Genomic DNA, 23,058 nt, shown 5'->3' with positions numbered 1-23,058 from the left:
TTTGGAAGTTTACGAAACAGAGAAACAACCTGAGAGTTTTTTTTACTATGACATCTGACCCCTGAACCATAACCTCCTAGGCACTAAAGCATTCAACACCTCATTTAATCTCCCCCACTGGCCAGGCACCCAGCAGCGAGGAAGGGAAGAAGGGAAGAATAATATGGAGACTTCATCAATTTTTCATGAATTTTCATTTAGGCCTGAAACCCCTCTTATTCTGATCGATAGATCAAGCTGCTGTCACGTATTTAACACCTGGGGGCTGCAGCTGGACCTCGGGGGATGGCTATAGTCTTCGACAAGATCAGAGGCAGGGCTGGACAGAGCTCACCCCCTCCTGCTCCCCTGTGTTTCTTACAAGCACTACCCAGCTCTTAGACCAGAAACCCAACCTCACAGTGTGTCCCCTGACACTCCCTGTGGTAAATGACTGCGCTGTAAGTTCAAGCAGGTTGATCCCTGTTTTTAAGTATATTTATGCTTTCCTGTTCTGTTCCCAAAGCAGGCTATTTTTCATATCAATGTACAAAAAAAATACCTAAAAATATTGATTGCCTGGATGAAGACACTTCATAAAAGGAGTTTACTTAAGCAGTAAAAATGCTCAGTTGTCTTGCAATTAAATGTATGATTATGCTAATCTGGTGACAAACCTCTTTGTCCTGAAAGACAAATGTACCTTTCATGTAAGATGTATACAAAACACAGCAAAAATCTTAATCTTAAACTATTTGTTACAATGAAGCAGTGTAGTAGTAGAAAAATATAATTAGTTCCAAATATTAACAAAGATACACGGGATACATAAAATTATAAGAGAATACGTTACAGGTAAAATAGGAATAGGTAAACATTAGAGGACATTCTGGACAGTGTGAACTTTTTCAGACCATATACAGTAATTACTTAAATCTAATATGAAACCTGAATTAATTTTAAGCATATATAATATGTTAGATGTTATGTAAGAATAATTGTATTTAAACCTTTGGTGTGCCAGATCCCTGTCTGATGTTAAACCTTACTGTTAGTACTGTCTTAGCCTGGGAGGTCAAATAATAAGTGCACAATATTTGAGATTGTGTTAATGCACTGTAGTCTCCCTTGCTGACACAAGGATTGCAGTTGGGAGTTAACTTTTTTATCAGCTGTAAACTGCAAAACCTAAGATATAAAAAATCTAACCATAACTAGCAGCTGAAAACGGTAAAAAACTGCAGGAGGAAAACAAATATAATGCCATTTCAGATTTCTCTGAGCTCGCCATAATGGGAAAAGCTATCAGGACACAGTATTGTTTGATACGAATCCCATCGAGCTGTGAGAGCTAGATGGTCCAGCTGACTGTGCTGAAAAATGAGAAATCTTATGTCTGCTGAAAGGCACTACATTCCTCCATTAGTGTAATTATAAGAATGTTGTTATTATACTACATAATTTCTCTAATTAGAGGTGTTCCTTAAAATTATTCCAGTACTAGTGGAAAACAACTTTTATTGTAAGAACTATTCTACGTCAGACTCTATAAACCCTACATTTCACAATTATTGGTAATCCTTCCTTTCTGTTCAATTTTAGCTGTTTTCTTCTTGTGATGTTTTCATTCTGGGCTTACATAAATGTTATTGTTTACATTGTTGTGTTCCTGGTATGAACATATACTGTATATTTGAACTTAAAAATCAATAAATGATAGAGACTCTTCTACAAACATAGCAAACATGGAGCAGGCAAACTCGAAAAAGTAGGTAAACTGTAAACAAAACCATGAAGCTCTATATATCAGTTTAACTGTAATTTAATGCAGTGCTCGGGGTTGTACTGTATGTTTTGTTTTATATTAAGCCGTGTTTGTATGAGTCTGAAGGCACTATGTTAAGGTACAGATGATGATATGAATCATATATGAAAAAGATATTTTACGCCACTGTTTCTTCCCAAACCTTTTCACATTCGCTTTTCACAGCAATTCTGTGGCCAGAGCAGGACTTGAACAAGCCTGTTATTTTTTTCTTCTCAAAATACACAAACATAGTCTTCAAGGTCATTCCAGCAGACCCACATAGCAAAACAAGAATCATGGACACCATTAGCAGTAATCTACTGCCGTGGAACTCTTGCAGGAATAATAGAGATGAAGACTTCAAAAGAATTGAACTGTATAACACTTAATATTAAGACAAATCAAACCAGTTTTTGTGAAATAAAGAAAAAGTAGTTATGACAGAGGCTAAAACTGAATTTGGCATTTCACAAATACAATGAAGGGTGTCATGGTGGCACAGTGGTTAGCCTTTTTTTCTTCTAAGTGCTGGAGCCCTAGAGTGATATCTGTGTGGAGTTTGTATGTTCTCCCCATGTTCGTGTGGGTTTCTTTTGGGTGCTCCAGTTTCCTCCTACAGTCCAAAGACATTCTGACAGGTAAATAAACTTCTGGGAAAAAATTGGCTCTGGTGTGAATGTGTGTGTGTCTGTCTACGCCCTGTGATGGATTGGCATCCTGTCCAGGGTGGATCCCACCCTGAGTCTGTTGCTTGCCCGAATAGTCTACGGCTCCCCCGCCACCCTGAATTGAATTATTAGAAAATGGATGGATGTATAAATACAATGAAAGTATAGAATTATTACATTAAGGTGAAATAACCAACGCAATTATTACATCAGGTGGGTAGCTGCGTCAGCATGCGTAGGCTGCAAAGGAACAAGTAATAGGTTTAGAAAACACAACACTTCGGCTGTGGAGCCGAACACCTGAAGAAGGCTCCATGGCCGAAATGTTGCATTTTCTTTCTTGGAATAAACCTATTACTTGTTCTATTGCAGCCTACGCATGCTGACGTAGCTACCCACCTGAACTACTACAGCCTACACCTGCTGTGACCCACTATGCCTTCCTTCAAATCTTTTTCTAGATCTCTTCCTCCCTTGGCCACTTGCCCCCTTCTCTCAGTAAACCAGCATTCCATCTCTTCACAGTGATCTGTTCCAAGACCAGGCTAACCACCTTCTATTCCTTTACAGATGTCGTCGACATAATATCATTCCTAAAGGATTTTGCCTGAAATTTAATACTTTTTTCTTTTGACTCTGATACCACCCAGAGTCACACTCAAAGACTTCTAAAACAATTTCCAACACCTGAAGAAGGCTCCACGGCCGAAACGTGTTTTCTTTCTTCTCTTTTCAACATGGAATAAACCTATTACTTGTAATTATTAAATACTGATTATACAAATGTATAAAACTGCTAGCAATAAGATCTAGACCTTTTCATGTTAGTATTCATGTTATTCCATTGAGATAAATATTAGTCAAACTCATTGTTTAAAATACTATATTTCTTCTTTAATTGAAGTACTTTACAATACCCTCACAGGATCCTTATTTTTCCTTGTGTTGTGTGTAATTCTTTAGTTAATATATCTCAAGGAGAGAAATTAAAATGCCAAAGGCACACATCTGGAACTCTTGTGAGACCTGGGTCTTTATCTTCACATACAGTTCTTGCAGTGCTACAAACTGAAGAGCAATCTGTATTGTCAGGACCTGTTTAACTGACCTGTGTCCAGTCACAGCATGTGAACAGAACAGTGACCCTCAAATATTGCAATGGCAATAATCGGAGAGCTCAACTTCAAAGTCAAGAAAGCACCAGAATCATGGGAAGACAGGTGCACAGCTCAAAATGTTCTGCACTATCGTATTTCATATCTAGGATCTTGCCTACTGTACTGTCCTGGCTGCCAACATTTTATTATTTTTGCAATTTCTGTTATCTGGCTTTAGCCCATGCATGACCCCCCACCAGCTGAGCCCACTAAACTGCAAGCCAAAGTTTTAGGCTGTATGAAACTGTAGCTTTATAGCCGTGTGATGGAAAAGAGATCACAGAGCCCAGGTTTTCACAAAGCACTTTTTAAAAATAGTTTTTGTGTCTCAGTAAGCATCAAACCTTCAGGAAATGTGACTTTAAATGAAAGAAATAGAAAAGTTATATGAATGGTCGTGTCTTTTCTCTTTAAAATAGATCTTTCTTGTATTATCATGTTTAATAATGAAAACATCAGCGGAGTCTTTCTCTTCAAAATCAGAGTTATTAATCACTATTAAATAATTACAGTTAACATTAAAGTAAAAGCATTAGGAATAAATGTCCAAATATTTAATTTAGTTTTGTGTTTTATATTAAAAATCAGCTTCATTTGAGCATTATCTGTCCTTGTTAGGATATATTACTATAGAATATCCAAGACACTGGCTGGTTCCCAGTTTTAATCTGTCTTTCTTGGTCTTCTGAAATTGTCCAAGGTTAAAGCACCATAAATCTTCCTTATGTTTGAATAAAACCGATGGCTCAAGAAGAAAGGACACAAGTTCAGGGAGCACAAAGCATGCTGGGTTTAAAAGGCAGCGAGGTACTCACATGCCACTTCAAGGGATGCATTGCGGCTCACAGCCTCCCCCAGGTAGTTCCTGGCCACGCAGACGTAACTGCCCTCGTCCGGCTTGCTGCGGCGCCCGTGCACGATGCGCAGGAAGAAGAGCGAGCCACTGGGCAGCAGCATGCGGTGGGAGCGGGGGTCGTCCTTGTCGGTCTCCACCCGCTCTCCGTCCTTGTACCACTCCACTGTGGGGGTGGGCCGGCCCTCCGCCTTGCAGTTGAGGGTGGCCGGCTCCCCCTTGGAGACGATCAGGTCAGAGGGGTGCTCCACAATCCGAGGAGGGGAGTCCTCCTGGCGAAGGCGGGATCCTGGCAATAGACACAATGGAGGAAAGAACCCTTTATATGAAGACATACTTGTAGCACATTAATGTTGCTATTTTGATGTCTTCAAATTTTCAGATCCCACTGTTTTAACTTTTAAAAAAGTTGAGTAAAATCTCAAGACAAGGGGATAAATACTCCTGATCACCTTTTGAAGAAAGGAATACTACACCCAAAAGCAACTCAGCAGCACCAGCAATAGCATCTTTTTTTTACTGTCCTAATTATCTTGCTTCCTCATTTTGTCCTGTTGTCTGTTGGTAACAGTTATCTCTAGACCTCGCCATGCCCCACTTCTGAGCCACTTTCAGTTTACACCTGAGGTCTTGCAAACCTTCTCTGAGTTGTTTCATGCATGAACTGAATTCTCTGAATTCTCTCACTATGCACACCACAGTTTTTCCTTTATGCATCTAACTCCATTGATGAACATACTGTATCTCTAAGAGTGGAAGCAAGTTTAATTTATCAATAGGTGATTAAAGGATAATTGTGAACCAACAGTACATATCAGTTAGATTAATTAATTAACTGAAGTGCCTCCTTACTGTATGAACCAATTCATTAGATTCACTGGCCTGCACTGAAGATGATGGAAGATCCAGGAAGGTTATTAAACTACAAAACTGTACAAAAGGTGATGCAAGTGAGTGGAAAAGCATATGGGTGAGCCCATAGCCCATTCATTTATTGTGTAAGGGGGATTCATTTGAGTAGAAAACTGAAGAGGTTGGAAAAGGGAGAAATATACTAGAAACTCATGTTAATAGGCTTTCATCATGTGCTATGATCTTAAAATCCCAGTCCTGGAGATCAGTCTGTTGTGGAAGACTGGCATTTCAACGCTTAGAATGGAAAGAGCGATTTAACCATTCCATGCATCATAGGTCAAGGTATGTTTGCATTACCACATTAAGTTCATATTGTCAGCCTGTTAACTTCAAACAGTGGGTACATGCCTCTCAATATAATCTCTTGAGGGTTTTATTTTTCATGGTAAATAAACACAGTGATATTTGATATTTAAAGCTACTGTAGGATTCCTTCAAAACAGCAGCTGATCATTTGCTCCCTCTTCATGTTAGAATCAAACAACTATATTTTTTCCCTCCATCTGTACCCCAAATATGGTATCTGGTTTTTAAATAAACTAATTAAAATACCAACTTAGACTGCAGAGATATAGCCTTTTCAAAAGCATGTGAAATGTGTTATTTCTTTCAAAGACTGTTACGTCTCAGTGTGTGTTCTGTGTGTGTTTTTTCTATGTTCCACACTGCTGACCCTTGATTGTTCTCCCTTCCCCGTTGGCCCACCATCACACCACTGTTTCAGTATGATGTCATCATCAATTAGCTCTCAGCCAATCAGAACTCATTTTATTCACTATATAACATGGAGGCTTTCAGGAAGAAAAGGCCTTTCGTTTGACTTCGGTCCCGTTTGGTTTTGGTTATCGCTTCGCTTCGCTTCGCTTCTGGTTATTGCTTCGGCTTCGTTTGTTGGTTTGTTTTGCTTTGTGTGTGTATTTTCGTATAGCTTCGGCTTTGTTGTTTTGTTGGTTTTTTTGTTAGTTTCTTTGTATTTTCGTTTGTTTGTGTGTTCATCCTTGTTTTGTGATTACCTTGCCCCAGTGTTACATGTTCAACTTTTGTGTTCTTTTGTACCCTGCTCCTGTTGATTACTCTTGTTTTCCCTTATTTGTATTCCTGGTTCACTTGTGTTTTTGTGTGAACTCTTGTATATAAGGTTAGTTTAGGTTGCTGGGTACACTTTACACACTTAGTTGATTTTGTATTAGTACACTAGTTAGTACGGGTGAGTGCCATTTGTCTTGTATGGTTTTGGGTAGTCAGTGCAGGTTAGCTAGGGTGTTGAAGACGCCGAAGACCGTGTGTTTCGGGTTTTCTTTTGTAGTCAGATTAGCTTTCCCTCACTGTCCTAGCCAGCTCCATTTTGTTTGTTATTTTCTTTCCTTTGGCACCACTCTAGTTCCTTACCCTTGTTATCACGCTTCCTAGTCCCTCATCAAAACCCACCTGCTTCCAAAAGAATTATCCTAAATGTTACACCCCTAGACACTTGGGGTCGTAACAAAGACATTTCTCATCACACTGCCACTGCCACTGCCACTTCAAAGACCACATTGGAGGCTAGGTACTAAAGTAAAGGGGAAGACTTCTGTCATTATTAATTGTAACACAAATATTGATCAAGGAGTGATTGAAGTCACTATGAATGGGAACTGTTACTTGCACTCCCAATACACTTGTGATAATGTGGTATTGCATGTCAAAGAAACCAACTGATTGGCACCTCTAACATTTACAGTAAGGATGAAGCTATCACAGATGCGAGTAGATTATACTGTTTCTAACATACTCTAAATGCAGTAAAAAAAACAATTAATAATTCAACTCAACAGCAGATACTTTGTTTAATAAAAGTCAAGAAATTAAAGATGACAAGTAAAATACTATTGCTCTCTTTTCAACACAGAAATTTAAAACAAAATGTCCCTTCTCTGTTTACAATGGACATTATTTTTATTCTGGATGTGGGACACGCTGTTAAAACATCCGATCCTGTATCTATTAACATTCTTAATTACATTTCATGTTAAAATGCTAATTGACTCAAGTTTAATAAAAGAGGTTCTTTTAACACAGGGAAATGCTGTCCCACAGATAGTCTGGGCATTATGCTAATTGACTCCAATAAAACTGTTTAGAGTGTTTGTGGTTAGATTTTCGCATAGCCGATATGAACTAAGGGCAGCCAGAAATTTACATCACTTAGGCCCTCTCAGAGGCTCTAAGACATTAGCCAAAACAGGGAAATCATGATTATTAAAAAGCTCTTTTGGAAAGCAGTATTATTTTTCCTGTTACAGAGTTTTCTGAGGAAACATTATTCCTACTGAGCTGTCTGTCTGGAATCATTATCTGGTGGATCAACAATGAACTTTGACCAAGGTCATTTTAGTTACTAATACACTGGAACAACAGTGTCTCATTTTAAAGATTCAAGTTAGCACAAATTTTTCCATTCTTTAAAAATGATTACTTCTCCCTGCAAAGTACAGCATATAGAGGTCTTTTTAAAGATATGTGTCATTTCCATTTTCAGCAAAAAGAGGGACTTTTACGTACATTAACATGACTTTTTCTGCAATTCTCCTAATCCTGTTTATTCAATTTCCACCAATCCTGTAGTCTATTACATTTATGAAACATTGTAGAGATAATGTGAGCTCCAAAGTTTTGTTCATTTGTGTAAATCTTCCAACAGATCAGTCAATTTACTTTCCCTGGGGGTTTCAGGTAGTATGAGAAAGCATGCAGTTTAGTATTAACAAAAGAAAGATGTCTTTGACAACTTTTGTTGAAGTACATTCATTGGCCAAAATGTTAAAACCCTTAATATTCAAACCCTTAGGCACATAATAGAGTCTCTTGGTGGCATATAATAAATGTTTGTCTGGGAAATCTATCCCCTCATTTAATTTCCATGCTTTTACATCACTACTTTCTGCCTGTCAATGCACTGAGCTTCCCAGCTCTTCATGCTGATTTCTGTGGTTTTATTGTTGTTTTATGCTACTGTTATATGCACACTTCGGGTCTTCACTAGATGCAATTGTAATTCACTTTAGATAAAAGTGTCGGCCAAATGAATAAATGTGCACTGATCCTGTGAAATATGTAGCTCAATCCCCCTCACCATTTTCCTTGTGACAGCCACAATAGAAGGTACTCTTGCTGTGAGGAAGCATGCGATTGGACTGCAAAAAACTCAAAACCTTGTCACATTATTTGGTGGAGTTGCAAGTGTTTTTTCCCACTTTATAAAAAACATCCCTAAAACAGTCACTGGAATGCCCTTGTGTTAGTGGAACAAAACAGAATGTGCATCATGTTTATTTCACCATTGTTTTTATACTGAGAAATTTACCAACTCATATTTCTTCACTGTATAAATCCCACTGAATTGCGTGAGTGGTTCTGAAAATTTGTGTCCTTTGATACACACTGCGATGGCTCTCACGGAGCCTGAAGGACACAGTAGAGATTGTACAGTCAGCACAAAACTTCCACACTTTCCAAAGTGACTTGGCACAGAGCTGGGTCACATGACCACTGTCACACCTAAGTAGTGTCACAATCTATTTCAACAAAACAAAAAAAGCTGGCATACTATTTCCATTTGTTTTATTCTCTGTACCCACTTATAGAGGATCAGTCTTTTTCACATAATATTTATATTATTCGCTTTCTTTTAATTTGAACTACTCCTGGTGATTAATTACAGTTACTCACCATCCTTCTAGTGGCATTAGAAACAAGCACACTATAATTCTAATGCATTTTATAGATCACGTTGAAGGAATCTGCACTAAAATCCCAGGTTAGTCAGTCTAAGAAAGACTTGTGACCTCAATAAAACATGACTTTAAAAGGGACGGGAGTAAGAAGCTCCATTTAGATACTTGGCACTACACTTTGCTACAGCAGAATTAAATGAATAAAGCAGCTTTTTGGCAAGACAAAACATTTTCAAGCCGGGCTGGAGCAAAGGGGTGAGTTTGTATTCTGCTGTAAGTAAGTTAATGAATGAAGTACTAATTAACATTATGGCATTGATAAATGGAGAGTGAGATTAGGGACGTACTCTGTGCTCTGGCCTTCCCAGATGGAGTGTCAAAGGCACATTAATTCCTATCTCATTGGAGCATCTGCTTCTCCCATAATCCATTGCCCCTTGGTACGCACAACACAAACTGTTGTGACTCAATTCGATTTATATCAATCTAATTTCTTTTAATCCAATTTGTATTCCAATCTACTGCCTTCTAATCACTTAAACCTTGAGTCTCCATCTGGTAAATTTTCTCTCAAAATTAACAGAGCAGATGCCTGTGCAATTGTCCTCCCCCGTCAGGCTAATCAGGTCCCTACAGCCTCTCTCGGAGAGTGCCCAGGCAGTACGTGACTCTCTGCCGTGCCCTTCTTGTTAAAGAAACAAGCCCATCATGGATGGAGGCCTTTTTGTCTTCCTCTTTGCATACCAGTTTTGCGCCAGAAAGAGAGCAAGAATGGGAGAAATAAAATGAAAGCCCATGAGTTATAGGATACTACTGGCAATGTTTTTTTTTCTAAGCCATGCAGGATATGAAAGAAGGAAAAACAATTTTTGTTTAAATGACTTCAGTAATAACCCTATTTTAAAAAGTATTTACATCTGTGTGCCATCAACATACCACCCAGTGTGACAAATGGTGCTTTTTGCAATGCTAACTACTGTCCACTCAAGGCTAGTCACCAAGCTCGGCTTACTAGTGACCACAGACAGCTCTGAACTCTGATATTAAGAAGTGAAAGGCTAATGGATTATATCATCATGGCATTCAGTCTCAAGTGACCATGAAGTCAATTTATAGTTTACACCATTTTACAGTAAGTGGTCTTTCTATAACCTTCTTACTGTAAGCATTGTTTAGCTTATATGCAACATACAGTACTGTATATGCCTTTGCCAGGCATTGATTTTACTGCATCTGCAAAGGAACAGGTAAAGGTTTATTGTATGCTGAAAGGAAAAGAAAAGACACAATGTTTTGGCTGTGGGGCCTTCTTCAGGTGTGAGGAACTGATTTTATCTATTTCTAATTTTCATGCTCATATAAATGAACACCAAAGCAAAAAATGTAATAATGTAATAATCTACAGCCCTCAATCAAATGTGTTCTAAGCAGGTGTCAGCACCTCAGTCAATTCTGAAATACATCTTAACTATTTCAGAATTGAATAAAAAAGACAGCTAGTTATGAATAGCTAAAAATTGTTCTGTGAATATGGGACAGTTCCCATTTCTTTTTTCCTTTTTCCTTTTTCCACATTGAAGTCATTCAAACTATATTCTTCCATTTTTTAGAAAACAAGAATGCTTTATTAATTTAGGATGTATGCCCCATACTAGACTGCACTTTAAAGGTTTGCAAGATTTAAGCAAAATGCCATACTAAAAATGTTTTATCCCTCCCAAATATGGACCTAGTCACTGGCATTAAGCATATTTATTTCAATTTTTTTTTAAATCAGATGGAAAGTGGTACTGTATATTCTACAGCTAAGAGCTTCAGAGAGGCACATGTTCTCGGGTTAAACATCCACACTAAACATTAGTGACCACTTACGGTACTAATACCTGACAAAATTTTCATCATGTCCCATTGTTGTTATATTTAAAGCACATGAATAAGAGGCTTCAGTGACAATTTTACAGCAGCTCTGACAAGATGAGTGGAAATGGAGCTCCTTGGGGACACGGTGTGATTCATTGATTAATTCAGGATTTTTAACAATGGCAGTCTTACTTTGCCCATTTCTGGAATCAGATTCTTCTGCCTTTAATAAAAAAAAACACTGAATATAGAACACAGCTCATATTTTATATTGACAAGTCTGCAGTGAGCAAAAGCACAGCTCAGATTATATTATAATGTGAGAAGAACTATTTTAAATTCTACACATTTTACAAATATGTATTCAAATATTATGCACCTCCAGCCCTGTGCTCTCTGCTCCAAACACTATTTCTTTTCATTTTCTGGGAACTTTAGTATAACTTCATTTTCATTAAGAGGAACACAGAATTCACGTTATGATAGTTCTTACAGTTTCTTTGAAAGAAAATAAAGGAATTTTAAACTCTGGGCTCCTTCAACAAAAGGCTGGATTTAATTTAAAATTAATTTAACTATTAAATCACCAAAAAAACCACCAGATTAATTGTATGTCCTTGCTAAATTGCAGCCTTTCTCATGTTATTATGAATAAACACCACAATAAGAAATTTCAGTTTTCTTTTTATGTTAAGCATGAAAAGTCAAGATTTCTACATGGGCTCTACAAATATTAGCCATTCTTTGATTTCCAATCATGGCCACACAAGTAGATTTTGTTTCAGAAGGTGGGATGCTTTGATCACTTTGTATTACATCCCTGGAGAAATTACATGAACACTAGCTCAACAAGTACTAGATATCCTGATCAATACTGACAAAAAGAATGCTCCCCCAGAAATGTCCCCAAAATGTGCTGTTGTAACTTAAAAACAAGTGTCATTAGACTTAAATATTCCGACCAAGCAAGGCATCCTCAGATCCAGATACAGGTTACATAGAGCGTGGTGTTTTTAAACAACAATTGCTAACCATCATTAGCTAGTAAAGCCGTAAAGCTTTCAAAACTGTTTGTAAGTTGTGGACTTAAACAAAACATAAAAGCATTAATAATAAAATTAATAAATATGAATAAGTTAATAAAACTAATAAGAACCAATTTAATAAATAATATGACTGTATTTATCTGCAGTGTTGGCCAGTGAAATCTCATTGTTCAATCAAATTCTTAGATTTGTTCTATAGACTTATTCCAGATTAGGCTCACTGGGGCCATGGAGAGCATCAATATTTTCCCAATACATTCCCAAGAAAACAGTACTATACAAATGCACTACAAGCACACAGTGACACTGGAAGGAAGTTACTTAATATTCGCATTGACAAGCAAGAACAAGGGATTAATTATGTGAAATTAGCATTTTCATTGAGAAACCCAGTTGAATCACATGTTCTAGTTAGTGTGTGTGTGTGTTTGTGCGTGTTCAGCACAGCTCCACACAAGGCTCTCATTTAAAGACATGTTGCTACCACTTCTAGCTGTCACTATGTAAACTGTGATAAAGTAGTTACTATTTCAGGATGAATGTCTTTACCTTTGTACTGCTTACTAGAAAAAATCTGATATAGTCAAAAGAAGAAATAAATAAAAGTCCTTGCAGACACTACTATGTGCCAGTTAGAACAAACAAATGAAAATTAAATGCACTTTTCAAATTTATTTACAAACCACTTAACACTATGCTGAATTAAATAATTTTCTCCAAAAAATGTTCTCCAAACTTTGAATAGAAACATCGAATGAGTTTCTGTTACAAATATCTCTCTTTAAAATAATATTTTAAAAGGAGTCTTAGTATAAGCCTATAAATGCTTTGAAAACAGAAAAAAAGTATTTGCATTCAAATTAATTGTACTGAGTTATGGCTACATATTTGATTCACATTTACAAAACAGTTGTATTTCTTGTTAACTCCTATTGTTAGAAAGGATTGCTCTAAATATAAAAGGTTTCAGCCATCACCAAAAAAATGAAATAAAACTTGATTATTCTTATTAGTAGTAGTAGTAGTAGTAGTAATAGTATAACCCCAAATTTTATGAGTACCCACTATGCATAATTAAGACTACATTCCAACATAAAGTAGACTAAAACAAAAAGACAAAAGTGTTTATAATCAAGGTTATTAAGAAATAATTATATATTTATTTGAAATGGTTTCTGGTTAATTACAAAACAAACACATACAAATTAAATATAAACTCTTGTGGTCAGTGTCAGTAGCACAGGGGACACAAACAGTCTGTTATTTAATAGCCACAGAAGGCAAATAAAACTGTTGAACAAAGTTGCAGCTAATTACCTGAGAAAGACTGGCACCGTGAACAGAAAATCTGAGGTGCACCTCAGTGGTCACCATAATGTATAATTGTCTACACAAAGACTGAATAAAAACTTTAACCCCCCCTAACAAGTGTCAACACTTAGTGAAGACTACCCTTTAGGTAAAGGTAAAGAGAATTTTTAAAAGCCTCCTATTATCCCCATTGCTCCAGTCGCTGACTGATTGGAGATCATGCACAGAGTGTTTGAAAGCATTTTCCTATGGTCCTGGGATATACAGTACAGAAACAAAAGAATGTTTCCCTTCAATGGGAGAGCAATGACTTAAGTTGCCTGTTGCCCCTTTGAAATGTGAATGCACCTGTATACTGTACTGAATTACACATGTGTTGTGTTTTTATCTTAACAATAACCCTAGCTTTCCACCTTTGGTTTATTCTAATTATTTCCTGACTACCTTCTTTTGTTCTATTTAGGAAAAAAAAATCTAATGGGAACAGAAGATCAGATTGTTATTTAATGGGCTCATACACATACCTAACATTTTCAAATGTTTTTTTTTCTGCCGCTTGCTATCTGCTCTCATCGACAGGATGTGATCTTATCTTATTCTTCAGAACACAGCCTGTCAAAGCAAGAACTGATAGTGCTGATTTGAAATAAAAAATAAAGAAAAAACATTTTAGCAAGTAGCAGCTGGAAAGGGAGTATCTGTGTTGATGAGGGTTTCTTCTTTCTCATTTTTCTCCTTGATGATCAGCAAAAGCATCTTCAAAGCCTGCCTCTCCTATCCTTTTTCTTAAACCACCGCTGCCAGAGCTCAATTGGAGACACTGAACTGTGTGATGCAGATCAAATGATTTCCAATGCGCTGCCTACTCAAGCATGAAGACCTTCCCCAGTCAAAAGGCTAAGAATCAGCTGTAGCAATGGCCACTTGTCTGCTACCACAGGATTCTGAATCAGCCCAGTGACAAGGTAGGCGCACATTGTGTCAGACAGTACCACACTTTCAAACGCACCCCTTCTGTGACTGCCACCCCCTTTCACCATGCACTGTTTAATCTGCTGACTAAAACACAGTACTGCCAAGGACAGACTGAGCCTGTGGCATTCCTGCCCCCGTCATCTCTCTCACATATAAGCACGAATGAGAGTCTTCATTGAGAACGAGGGGGCTTAAAGAGTGCAAATTAAGCGTGAAAACTGACTGATTCATGTGCTTCAGCACTTAAAAGCAACCATGTATGATCTCAGGATCGTGCACCAGAACAGGTAACATGCAAATGTGCAAAAAATACAGCTGGCATCTCTAAGATCAGAAATGCAAATCCTAGATAAATGTTTCTGCTTTAAATCAGATGTTAAAGCATTATTTACAAGTCTGAATTTTAATTGTAATAATGCTGCTGGAGAATGCTGTTCTTTCATGAAGTAAATGTGAACTATTGTGATTTACAGCCAGTAGTTTGTAGAGGGGCTTCTGTGTCTGATACATGGTTAAACCCCTTAAAAAGACTGCTCTTCAGGGGCATACCTCTTCAAGTTGAAAGGAGATAAGTCAGTATATGATAAATGACAAAGGCTAAGCAATTTGTCCCATTGCCTTTCTGCTTTTCTCTTGTTGCTCTGTTTTTTAAACGTTAGATTTAAAATTGAAGCTTGGAATAAAGTCACATACTTGAAAGTATATACAGTATATGTGCACACCCTACCTGTGTTCTAACACAGATAACATCAGTTGTCTTGTGCTGTTTGAACAAGTTTCCAATCTTTTTTTAAATACTTGGCTATCCCAGTCTTCTCTAAACGTCTTAATGAATTAAAGGGAAAGATACAGAGAGGAAAAAATAAAAAAAACATAATGATATGTTGTTTGTTACATGTTTAATTTGTATTATATAACATTTAAATATTTGATTTCTTTCCCGCATAATGCCCTGGACCTTATTCAGAACTGCTCAGTGAATTGTCTCTCACAGTAATACATGCCTTTGTGAACTGCAGTCTTTACCTAGGTCAGACGCCTTTGTTCTCAGTCAAGGAAAACAACTTGGAAAGACAATTTGGTTGTTACTTAATTCTAATTTTATGGATCCATGACAATCCGCCTAGACCTGTGGTGTCAAGTTCTTAATAAGACATTTCTTATTAAGTTTTATTTCCTTCTTATAGTATGTATTGAAAGCTTTTTTGCAAGTTTGCTAGTAAAGGCAAACTGAAATTTGTATTGTATGCATTATATTGATAATTAAAATAATAATAAGAAAAACAGTTCACTATCATAGGCTGAAGGATTCTGTCAAACATCAGCAGGGGAGCCTAATTTGCTTATCACATTAATGATAACACATTAAAAGTCAGAGCTATATGGTTACAGGTTAACTGTGAGATGCTACAACAGAATAGATGCAACAAAATAGTGGTCTTGCTTAGATGATCTTTAACAGAGAGTAAAGATAATGTTCCTTGCCCACCCATAAGTGCTGTTTCCTTTAACATTTCCACAGATCACCTATTTCAGTACAGGCTCAATCTACATGTTTCAGTTTAGATTTGTTTCTATTGAAACTTCACTTCCATTTAGTTTACACACACCACCATCCTGACCTTAGGGAGATGATCATTTTAATGTTTGTGTTGTCATTGCTTCACATAAATGCAATATTTAATTAAACCAACAGTTGATGGGCTAGCAGGAAGCTTTTGCAGATTATCTGAATGCTCTGTAACAATGTTAAAATACACACTGAGTTTACAGGTACCAGTGGCTCTAAACAGTTCAATAAAACACTGCTGTAATTCTCTCTATATTGTTTTAATTTCTTCCCTTAAAGTTCCATTATTGATGAGCACACTGAATGTAGAACAATAAATGGCTTGTTCTAGAAACTAGATTAATATTTTTTTTCAGCAATTCAGGATAAATACAACTCAAAAATCAATACACTATATATACAATCAATATAGCAAAATAATTCTGTTAAAACAAAAATAAATATTAAATGGTACAAAAGTCCAGATTTTGCCAATTATAACTTGTTATAGTCTTTTCAACAAGCACTTTTAGTAATGGACTAAAGTAGTTTACAAAATGGTATATTTACATATTCAGTAGGACTTTGATAAAACTTCCAATAAAAGATTTATTCTCAAATTACAAACAGAGGCCATTTGGAGAAATGCGTGCACTGGCATTGATAATTAGTTAATAGAATGCAGAATACAATTTAATGGTAAATTTTCAAACTGCAATGATGCAATTATTTGAGTATCACAGGGATCTATATTAGGACCACTGCTCTTTATGATTTATATCAATGATCTAGATTCTGGTATACAGTAGTTGAACTATTCAAGTTTGCAGGCAGTACTAAAATAATATAACTCACTCTGTTACTCACTCACTCAGTATCATCATTTCACTCATCAAATCATTATCATATTCCTCCTTTGCATTCTTTCAGCTCCTAGCTATCGTCCCAATTGTCTCAAAACCCCATCTTCAAATGTCAGGCATGTCAAGGTAAAACACAGACACACAAGTATAAAAACCTATGAGATTTATTTGTTATGCGAGAGAAATATATTGTGTAAGACAGATGTTTCTACAAAAAAAATCATCACAAGCCACATACGTGGGGTAAACTGTCCCCAAAACTACCTCTTTACAATGCCGTGTTCAAAACTGACCACTGACCTTATAAAATGATATTCTGCCTCAAAAAATGAAACAAATAAATTAAAGCCTTCTAAAAAATACATTTCTTCATTCTGGAAAAGCACGTAGACTGTGAGATTTATTAAATTCATATTTCCTGAGACACTGTATTAAGTTAAAGGACAGACTATGGGGAGGAGATTGTGGTGGCACTAGACTGAAACATGATGAAATTAAGTTCACATGCAATACATAAAGGAGGAGCATTGGCCATGCAGATTTGGATAATTAATTCCTTTCATCAGCTGCCTTACTAAAATGTCAACATACTCCATTTACTAACTTCTGCCCATATGGGAAAATAAGACTCTTAATACAAAGCTGACTGAGCAGTTGGCTGATTCAGTCAATGGGAATTATTACATAATAATTTCCATTTCCACCACAAACAAGTAAACATCCCATTTGGAGAAGGCTATTTGCAAAATGAAAATAAAATCAAATCAATGGACATTGCATAAGAGCAAAGATGAATACAAAACAGTAGTGCATCAGAAATTTTAATTACTTTTCAGTCCTCAAGATCAAGTTACCTTGACAATAAACACTGATGACTGCAGTCCCTCTTCATTGTACACATTTATTGCAGTAACACAGGGCAGATCGAAACTTGGTGAGGAGTTGCATTTATTGACCAAATTTCAGGCCATAAAACTTTGCCAGCAGTATTCATTATCAGAGAATAATATGTTGTTTCCAATACTATTGGCTTTAATGAAAATACCTGAAAGAACACAGGCAACAAATACTGAGAAGTATACAATTACTGTGGAGGGCAATGCTTTTTGCTTGGGATGGTTCTTGATGATGTGTCTTAATTAATCAACCCCAGAGGGAAAGCCGGACTGGTAGGGCGGTTAATTATAGTGAGGCAGGAAGCAAAAACAAATGTCAGCAAAGATGATCCATTAAGACCAATGTAACATTGAAAATTTTATTCACTGAGGAGAACTACTTTACCATGCATTACCACTATCTTAATCTTGACTAAATCACACACGTCCCTTTTAGTAAAAAGCTTTTCTTGCCCTCCAAGATGACTGGCCCCAGAGATCAGGAACAACTCTGACATTTTCATACCCAGGGAGGGGTTACCACTCCAACCATTAGTGATTTTTCCCTTCATGGCTTTTCCCACTCTTTTCTGACATGATTGTCACTGGAAACTGTAAAGAGACCAAGCAGGTCTCCAGAGGTCTTTATTTCACTGCAAAAATGCTTTGTGACAATGGAGGATTCCAGCAAAAAGCAAGACACACAGTTTAGTATTACCAGCCATGGTATTCAGCTGTTTTCCATCTCCTGTAATACTGTTCTTTAGGATCTGGATACCACATATTACAATGACAAGAATTTGGGAAAAACAACAGCCTTCTTTGAAATGGGTTTTTAAGTAATCAGACATGCCTTCTCATATTGAACTATTTTTAAACACAGCATTAAACGAATGCTTAACTAAGAGAACTACTACTACTGGGAGAACCCCAATCTCTCACACATATAGTTAAAGCTGGTCCAAACATTCACCTCTTATGTGGACTTTCAATATGTAGATATAACTGGTAAGAGTGTATTCAACTTGTTTATGGGGTACTATGAAGATGCTTGAATAGTATGGTGATACTCTGCCTTGAAATTAAATGCTATTGAACCCAGGGTGTAGCATTTTTCCTTTTAAATCAGTGATGTAGTAGGATTTTATCAAGGCAATATTTTTTAAAGAATGAATAATCCTATAGCTATGTCCTTCGATTCTGAGGTGACCGAGGCTTTAGAGCTCCCTTAGGAAGAATTACATTAGCACATCCATTTGTGGACATAACCAATACTGTAAGGCAAGTTTTACTCAGGCAAGTTTTAAACTTTGGCAAGGATATCAATAGTGCCATATTTAAACAAGAAAATCCACAGAGAATCATAAGAATAATAAGAAATCTACTTTGGAGGTTATGAAAACAAACATCCATCAAGTTGAACAGTTTTTCCTAACTTTTTTTTCTTACTCTGCAGCATCTCTGTCAGTGGAATGGGGTTTGGAATGTGAGGTCAACTGCTTAATCCTACAGACTACAGCACAAAGTGCAATATTGCTAAGGAATAATGTTGCAGTGATTTCTTTGTATCTTGAAAAGAAGGCATATCTGGTGGCCTAGGGAGAATCTTTCTATAAATAAACTGAAACATCAGCACATTCATGTTAGTCCAGGCCTATAATCGGTATGTTGTTGAAATTAATAACCTTGAAACAACATTGTGTTGCTGGCCTTTTTTTCATTATACAAATCTATAGACATTTTTAAGAGAAAAAAGAAAACATCTTCCTTAATGAGACTCGCTGTTGTCTCTTGCTTAAATTATCTTATGTGGTTACTCTTCCAAAGCTACCACTTCATCATTAATCAGACAATCAGACAATAAAACACAATTGAAATGAATGCACCAACAGTGAATGGTTTGTAGTGCAAACAAACAGGAAGCCTCTGGGAAAAATTAAAAATCAACTACCTGGACTGTAATTTGTAAATGTCATGTGGGTCAAAATTTCGGTTTAATCTCTCCCTAAGTAGAGAAAAAAAGACATGAACCTTTGACCCTAGTACAGTACCTCATCAAATATGTGAAATGATAAACAGTAATGAACACATATTTTATAGTCTTGAAATCACTGCTAAAAAGAACTTGAAAAGTAATTAAGTGCATCTTTACAGTATGTAAAACCAGAAAAGGTAAATTAATTATAAAACTGCTTATCCTGGTAAGGGTCCCAATAAGCCAGAGCCTCTCGCTGCAGCAGAGGGTGTTGTGCTGAATAACAATATTTCACCTTGGTGGCAGGCCCGGACAGAAAGGGACAATTTAGAATGACTAAACAAAACCAGACATGTTTTTCGGTAGTAGGCAGAAAACAGAGAACCTGATGAAAATCCACACAAACATTGATAGAACATGGTTTATTCAAACTAGGACCCTTAGCTGAAAAGCAGCAGTGCCAGTGATATTGCCAGTATGGTGCCCTGTATACTAAGAATGATTCTAATGCCAATAATCCCAAAAGTTTTAGAAGTTTATATTTCAGAGATAATAGTTTTCTAAGAGACATGAAACAGAACTATATTTCTTTGTTTTAATTTTTTATTTGTTCTTATATTCAGAAAAACACAAATGGACAACAGTAGCATTAAAGTAATCATGATGAAGTGAGATCAACAAAGCTAAGAAATGCTGGACCTGATCCCTTCTGGAATGGGATTTTGAATGAAAATCAGTATTAGTGTAATTAGTTAGCAGTTTAAATGCTAGAAAACCACATGCTGCATTTTAAAATGTAAAGAAATGAAGCTTATGTATTTTATCGACTTTTCTCTAAAAAACTGTTTTTTCTAAACAGTTTAAACTGTTTAACAAGTTTGGCAAAAATAAATTTAACTGAAGCTGTGAAAATGAATTAGCAAGATGGTGTTTATGCTCTTTCTTACTGGTACAAACGAATAAACAAGCAAAAGAAAAACTGCAGAGATTCCCATCAATCTGGCCCTCCGACCTTATTTTGTCTGCCTGTGTTTATCAGCTCAGCGATTACACCCTGCTGCTTGGAGACTGCCAAGCGACAACCAATCAGATGAAAGGCAGGAGCAGCAGAATCATCTGATTGTGCAGGAGGCCCAAATGTTAATCTGGACCCAATGACATAGAAAGGGAGATAATAACAACAATACCACTATGTGCTGAAAACAGTTTATGAACAAAGCTTTACATTTTTTCCACCGTTTATAGCTATCTATTGGATGGAACCTCTCAGAAAGTTAACAGAAACAGCTTGATTCTACAAGTGCTTGCCTTTGAGCATCACAATCTGTACTTTGTTTATTTTTCTCAGAAGGCAGTGCATGAAAGTTCACGGCTGCCTTTTTGTTGTTATTGTTATGATACATGTGCTTTGCCGTCTGTTTCCCTATGGTGTACTGTTTTGGTAGTTTTTTTTCACTTATGCTGTTAGTGAAAACTCTTGAGGGCTACAAGAATGAAAAATATACATACATCTGTAGTGCTATTTCAAATTACATTGTATAACTGGAGATCGAACCTAGACCCTAGACTCACATAAAAAATACAAGTCAAGTCTCTTGACTTCTTTCTGTGTGGAAATAGTAGGAACTGTAAGCTTGATCAACTTTAAGTAATACAATTTAAAAAAAAACTATTTTATCAAAAACATTTTTTAAGAAGTACACATCTTACCAGTATAAGCACATTCGTACTCGGTATTAAATACTTTGAATGTCATATGCATGCGCCAGTCACTAGTCTGTAGTATTAATACCTGTTTTATCTGTTGCCTAGACACAGACACACAAAAATGTCAGGTATGCTTCTGTTCTCATTTATGTATTATCCAATCTTTTTTAAAAAATATTGTTGATAACATGCAACCACAGTAAATGCATAACTTTTTTTTTATTTTATGATGGTGGTAAGGTATTAAGACGCTTTCATGTAAAATGCTGCAGTGAGATTTCTATGCAGGTACTGGTAATGAGGACTCCTGTTTGTGGTGCTGCTCAGATAAGTGAGAGAACTTCACTCAGACTGCCCCCCCCCCCCCCCCCCACACACAGAACCTCTACAATAGCAAGACCTCTACTTGCAAGTAAACAAAATATATTGATATTAATATAATTCTGTCCTGTAGTATTATTTTTAAAACCTTTTATCTATTCATCTATTTTCGAATCCCTTTTATGCAGGGTCACGGGAAAGCTGGAGCATACCCCAAACAATGCAAAGCAGGATACACCCTGTATGGGATGCCAGTCCATCACACACTCACGCCAGGGCCAGTTTTCCCATAAACCAACTAACCTACCAGAATCTCTTTGGACTGTTGAAGCAAACTGTAGAACCTGGAGGAAACCCTAGCCGCTAACTGCTGTGCCTCCAAACTGCCCTTAAACCTTTCAAACATGGCACATATTTCATCCTAAAGATACAGTATATACAGTACAAGTTTTGTGAGACTGAGTCTTTCCGACAGCAAAATTGGCTACCATAGTCTTTAGTTACAGTGTAAATGCACAAACCCACCTTACTAATACTGCAAGGACTCACATGACACATGATCAAATGGTGCTTAAGGTCCAGGACATCCCATTTCCATTACCTGGACCCTTGACATAGCAAAATCTGACCGCCTTTTGGACAAAATGTGGTGTTGATTAGCAACAAGAAGCTCTTCTTGTTCTGGCATATTATAATCCTAGGATCCCCAATCATTGTCCTGAAGGATCACACAATAGCTATTTTTAAGCCAGACAAGCTCTCAGTTCCACAATTGAATCCTTAATTGAGTAAACATTAATTCATGTTTACAGTTCTTAAACATACTGGAAGTTGAATTTTAACTACTGCATAGGTCAAATAAAACGTCAGGCATCTGAGTAGAAAAATAAACTTGCAAATATTCCAAACAAACAACTTGTTAGTTCAATTAAGGTTTTAATTAAGTAATTAAGCAACTAAGAAAACTATCAACTGTGTTGTCCTCTAGGACCAGGATTGGGAACCGCTAATATGATACATTCCTGGCATTCATTCATTTGAATACTGAACTAATGCTCTAAGAAATATTTTGCTGCTTATTAAACTGAAGAGCAGTGACATTACTTTGTAATGGTTTTAAGCTAATTAGAAGTAATTAGAAACTTGTACAATACTGTATTATAACACATCTTCACTACCCTCATAAACTTTGTCGTCTAAGTCCAAATGCAATGAAAGGCCAGAGAGTCAAAAAACATTAGTTAAAAATATGTGACACCAAAAAAGAACTGCATTATTTAACTATCATAACAGAAATAAAACATTATTGGTACTGGTTAAGGCTCCTAAACGTTGCACAGTTCTTTGTAGAGACATTTTCATGATGATTGAACACGTCTTCCTAGACATCTCTTGCACCCTCACTGAGCTATAACACTTGAGAGTGTTCAATCGTCTTAACCAGCAGGAAACTAGAAATGTTATGAGCTTCCTATTACAAATTT

The 23,058-nt window shown here is 36.6% G+C and overlaps 1 protein-coding gene across 1 annotated transcript in view; it reads right to left on the bottom strand.

Annotated features, from left to right (window-relative positions):
* Positions 1-3,387: 3,387 nt before the first annotated feature.
* The window catches only part of LOC148830734 (roundabout homolog 2-like), a 30,688-nt gene continuing 11,017 nt past the window's right edge, over positions 3,388-23,058 (bottom strand). The window contains exon 2 of the mRNA XM_088920492.1: positions 3,388-4,753. Coding sequence (XP_088776618.1) covers positions 4,404-4,753 — 350 coding nt within the window. The 3' untranslated portion in view covers positions 3,388-4,403. The remainder of the gene's footprint in view (positions 4,754-23,058) is intronic.

The sequence above is a fragment of the Atractosteus spatula genome, chromosome 7 (genome assembly GCF_055471065.1).
Source record: "Atractosteus spatula isolate fAtrSpa1 chromosome 7, fAtrSpa1.hap1, whole genome shotgun sequence".
In the NCBI taxonomy this organism is placed as follows: Eukaryota; Metazoa; Chordata; class Actinopteri; order Semionotiformes; family Lepisosteidae; genus Atractosteus; species Atractosteus spatula.
Note: the sequence above shows the minus strand (reverse complement) of the source record. Positions and strands in the feature narration are given on the sequence as shown.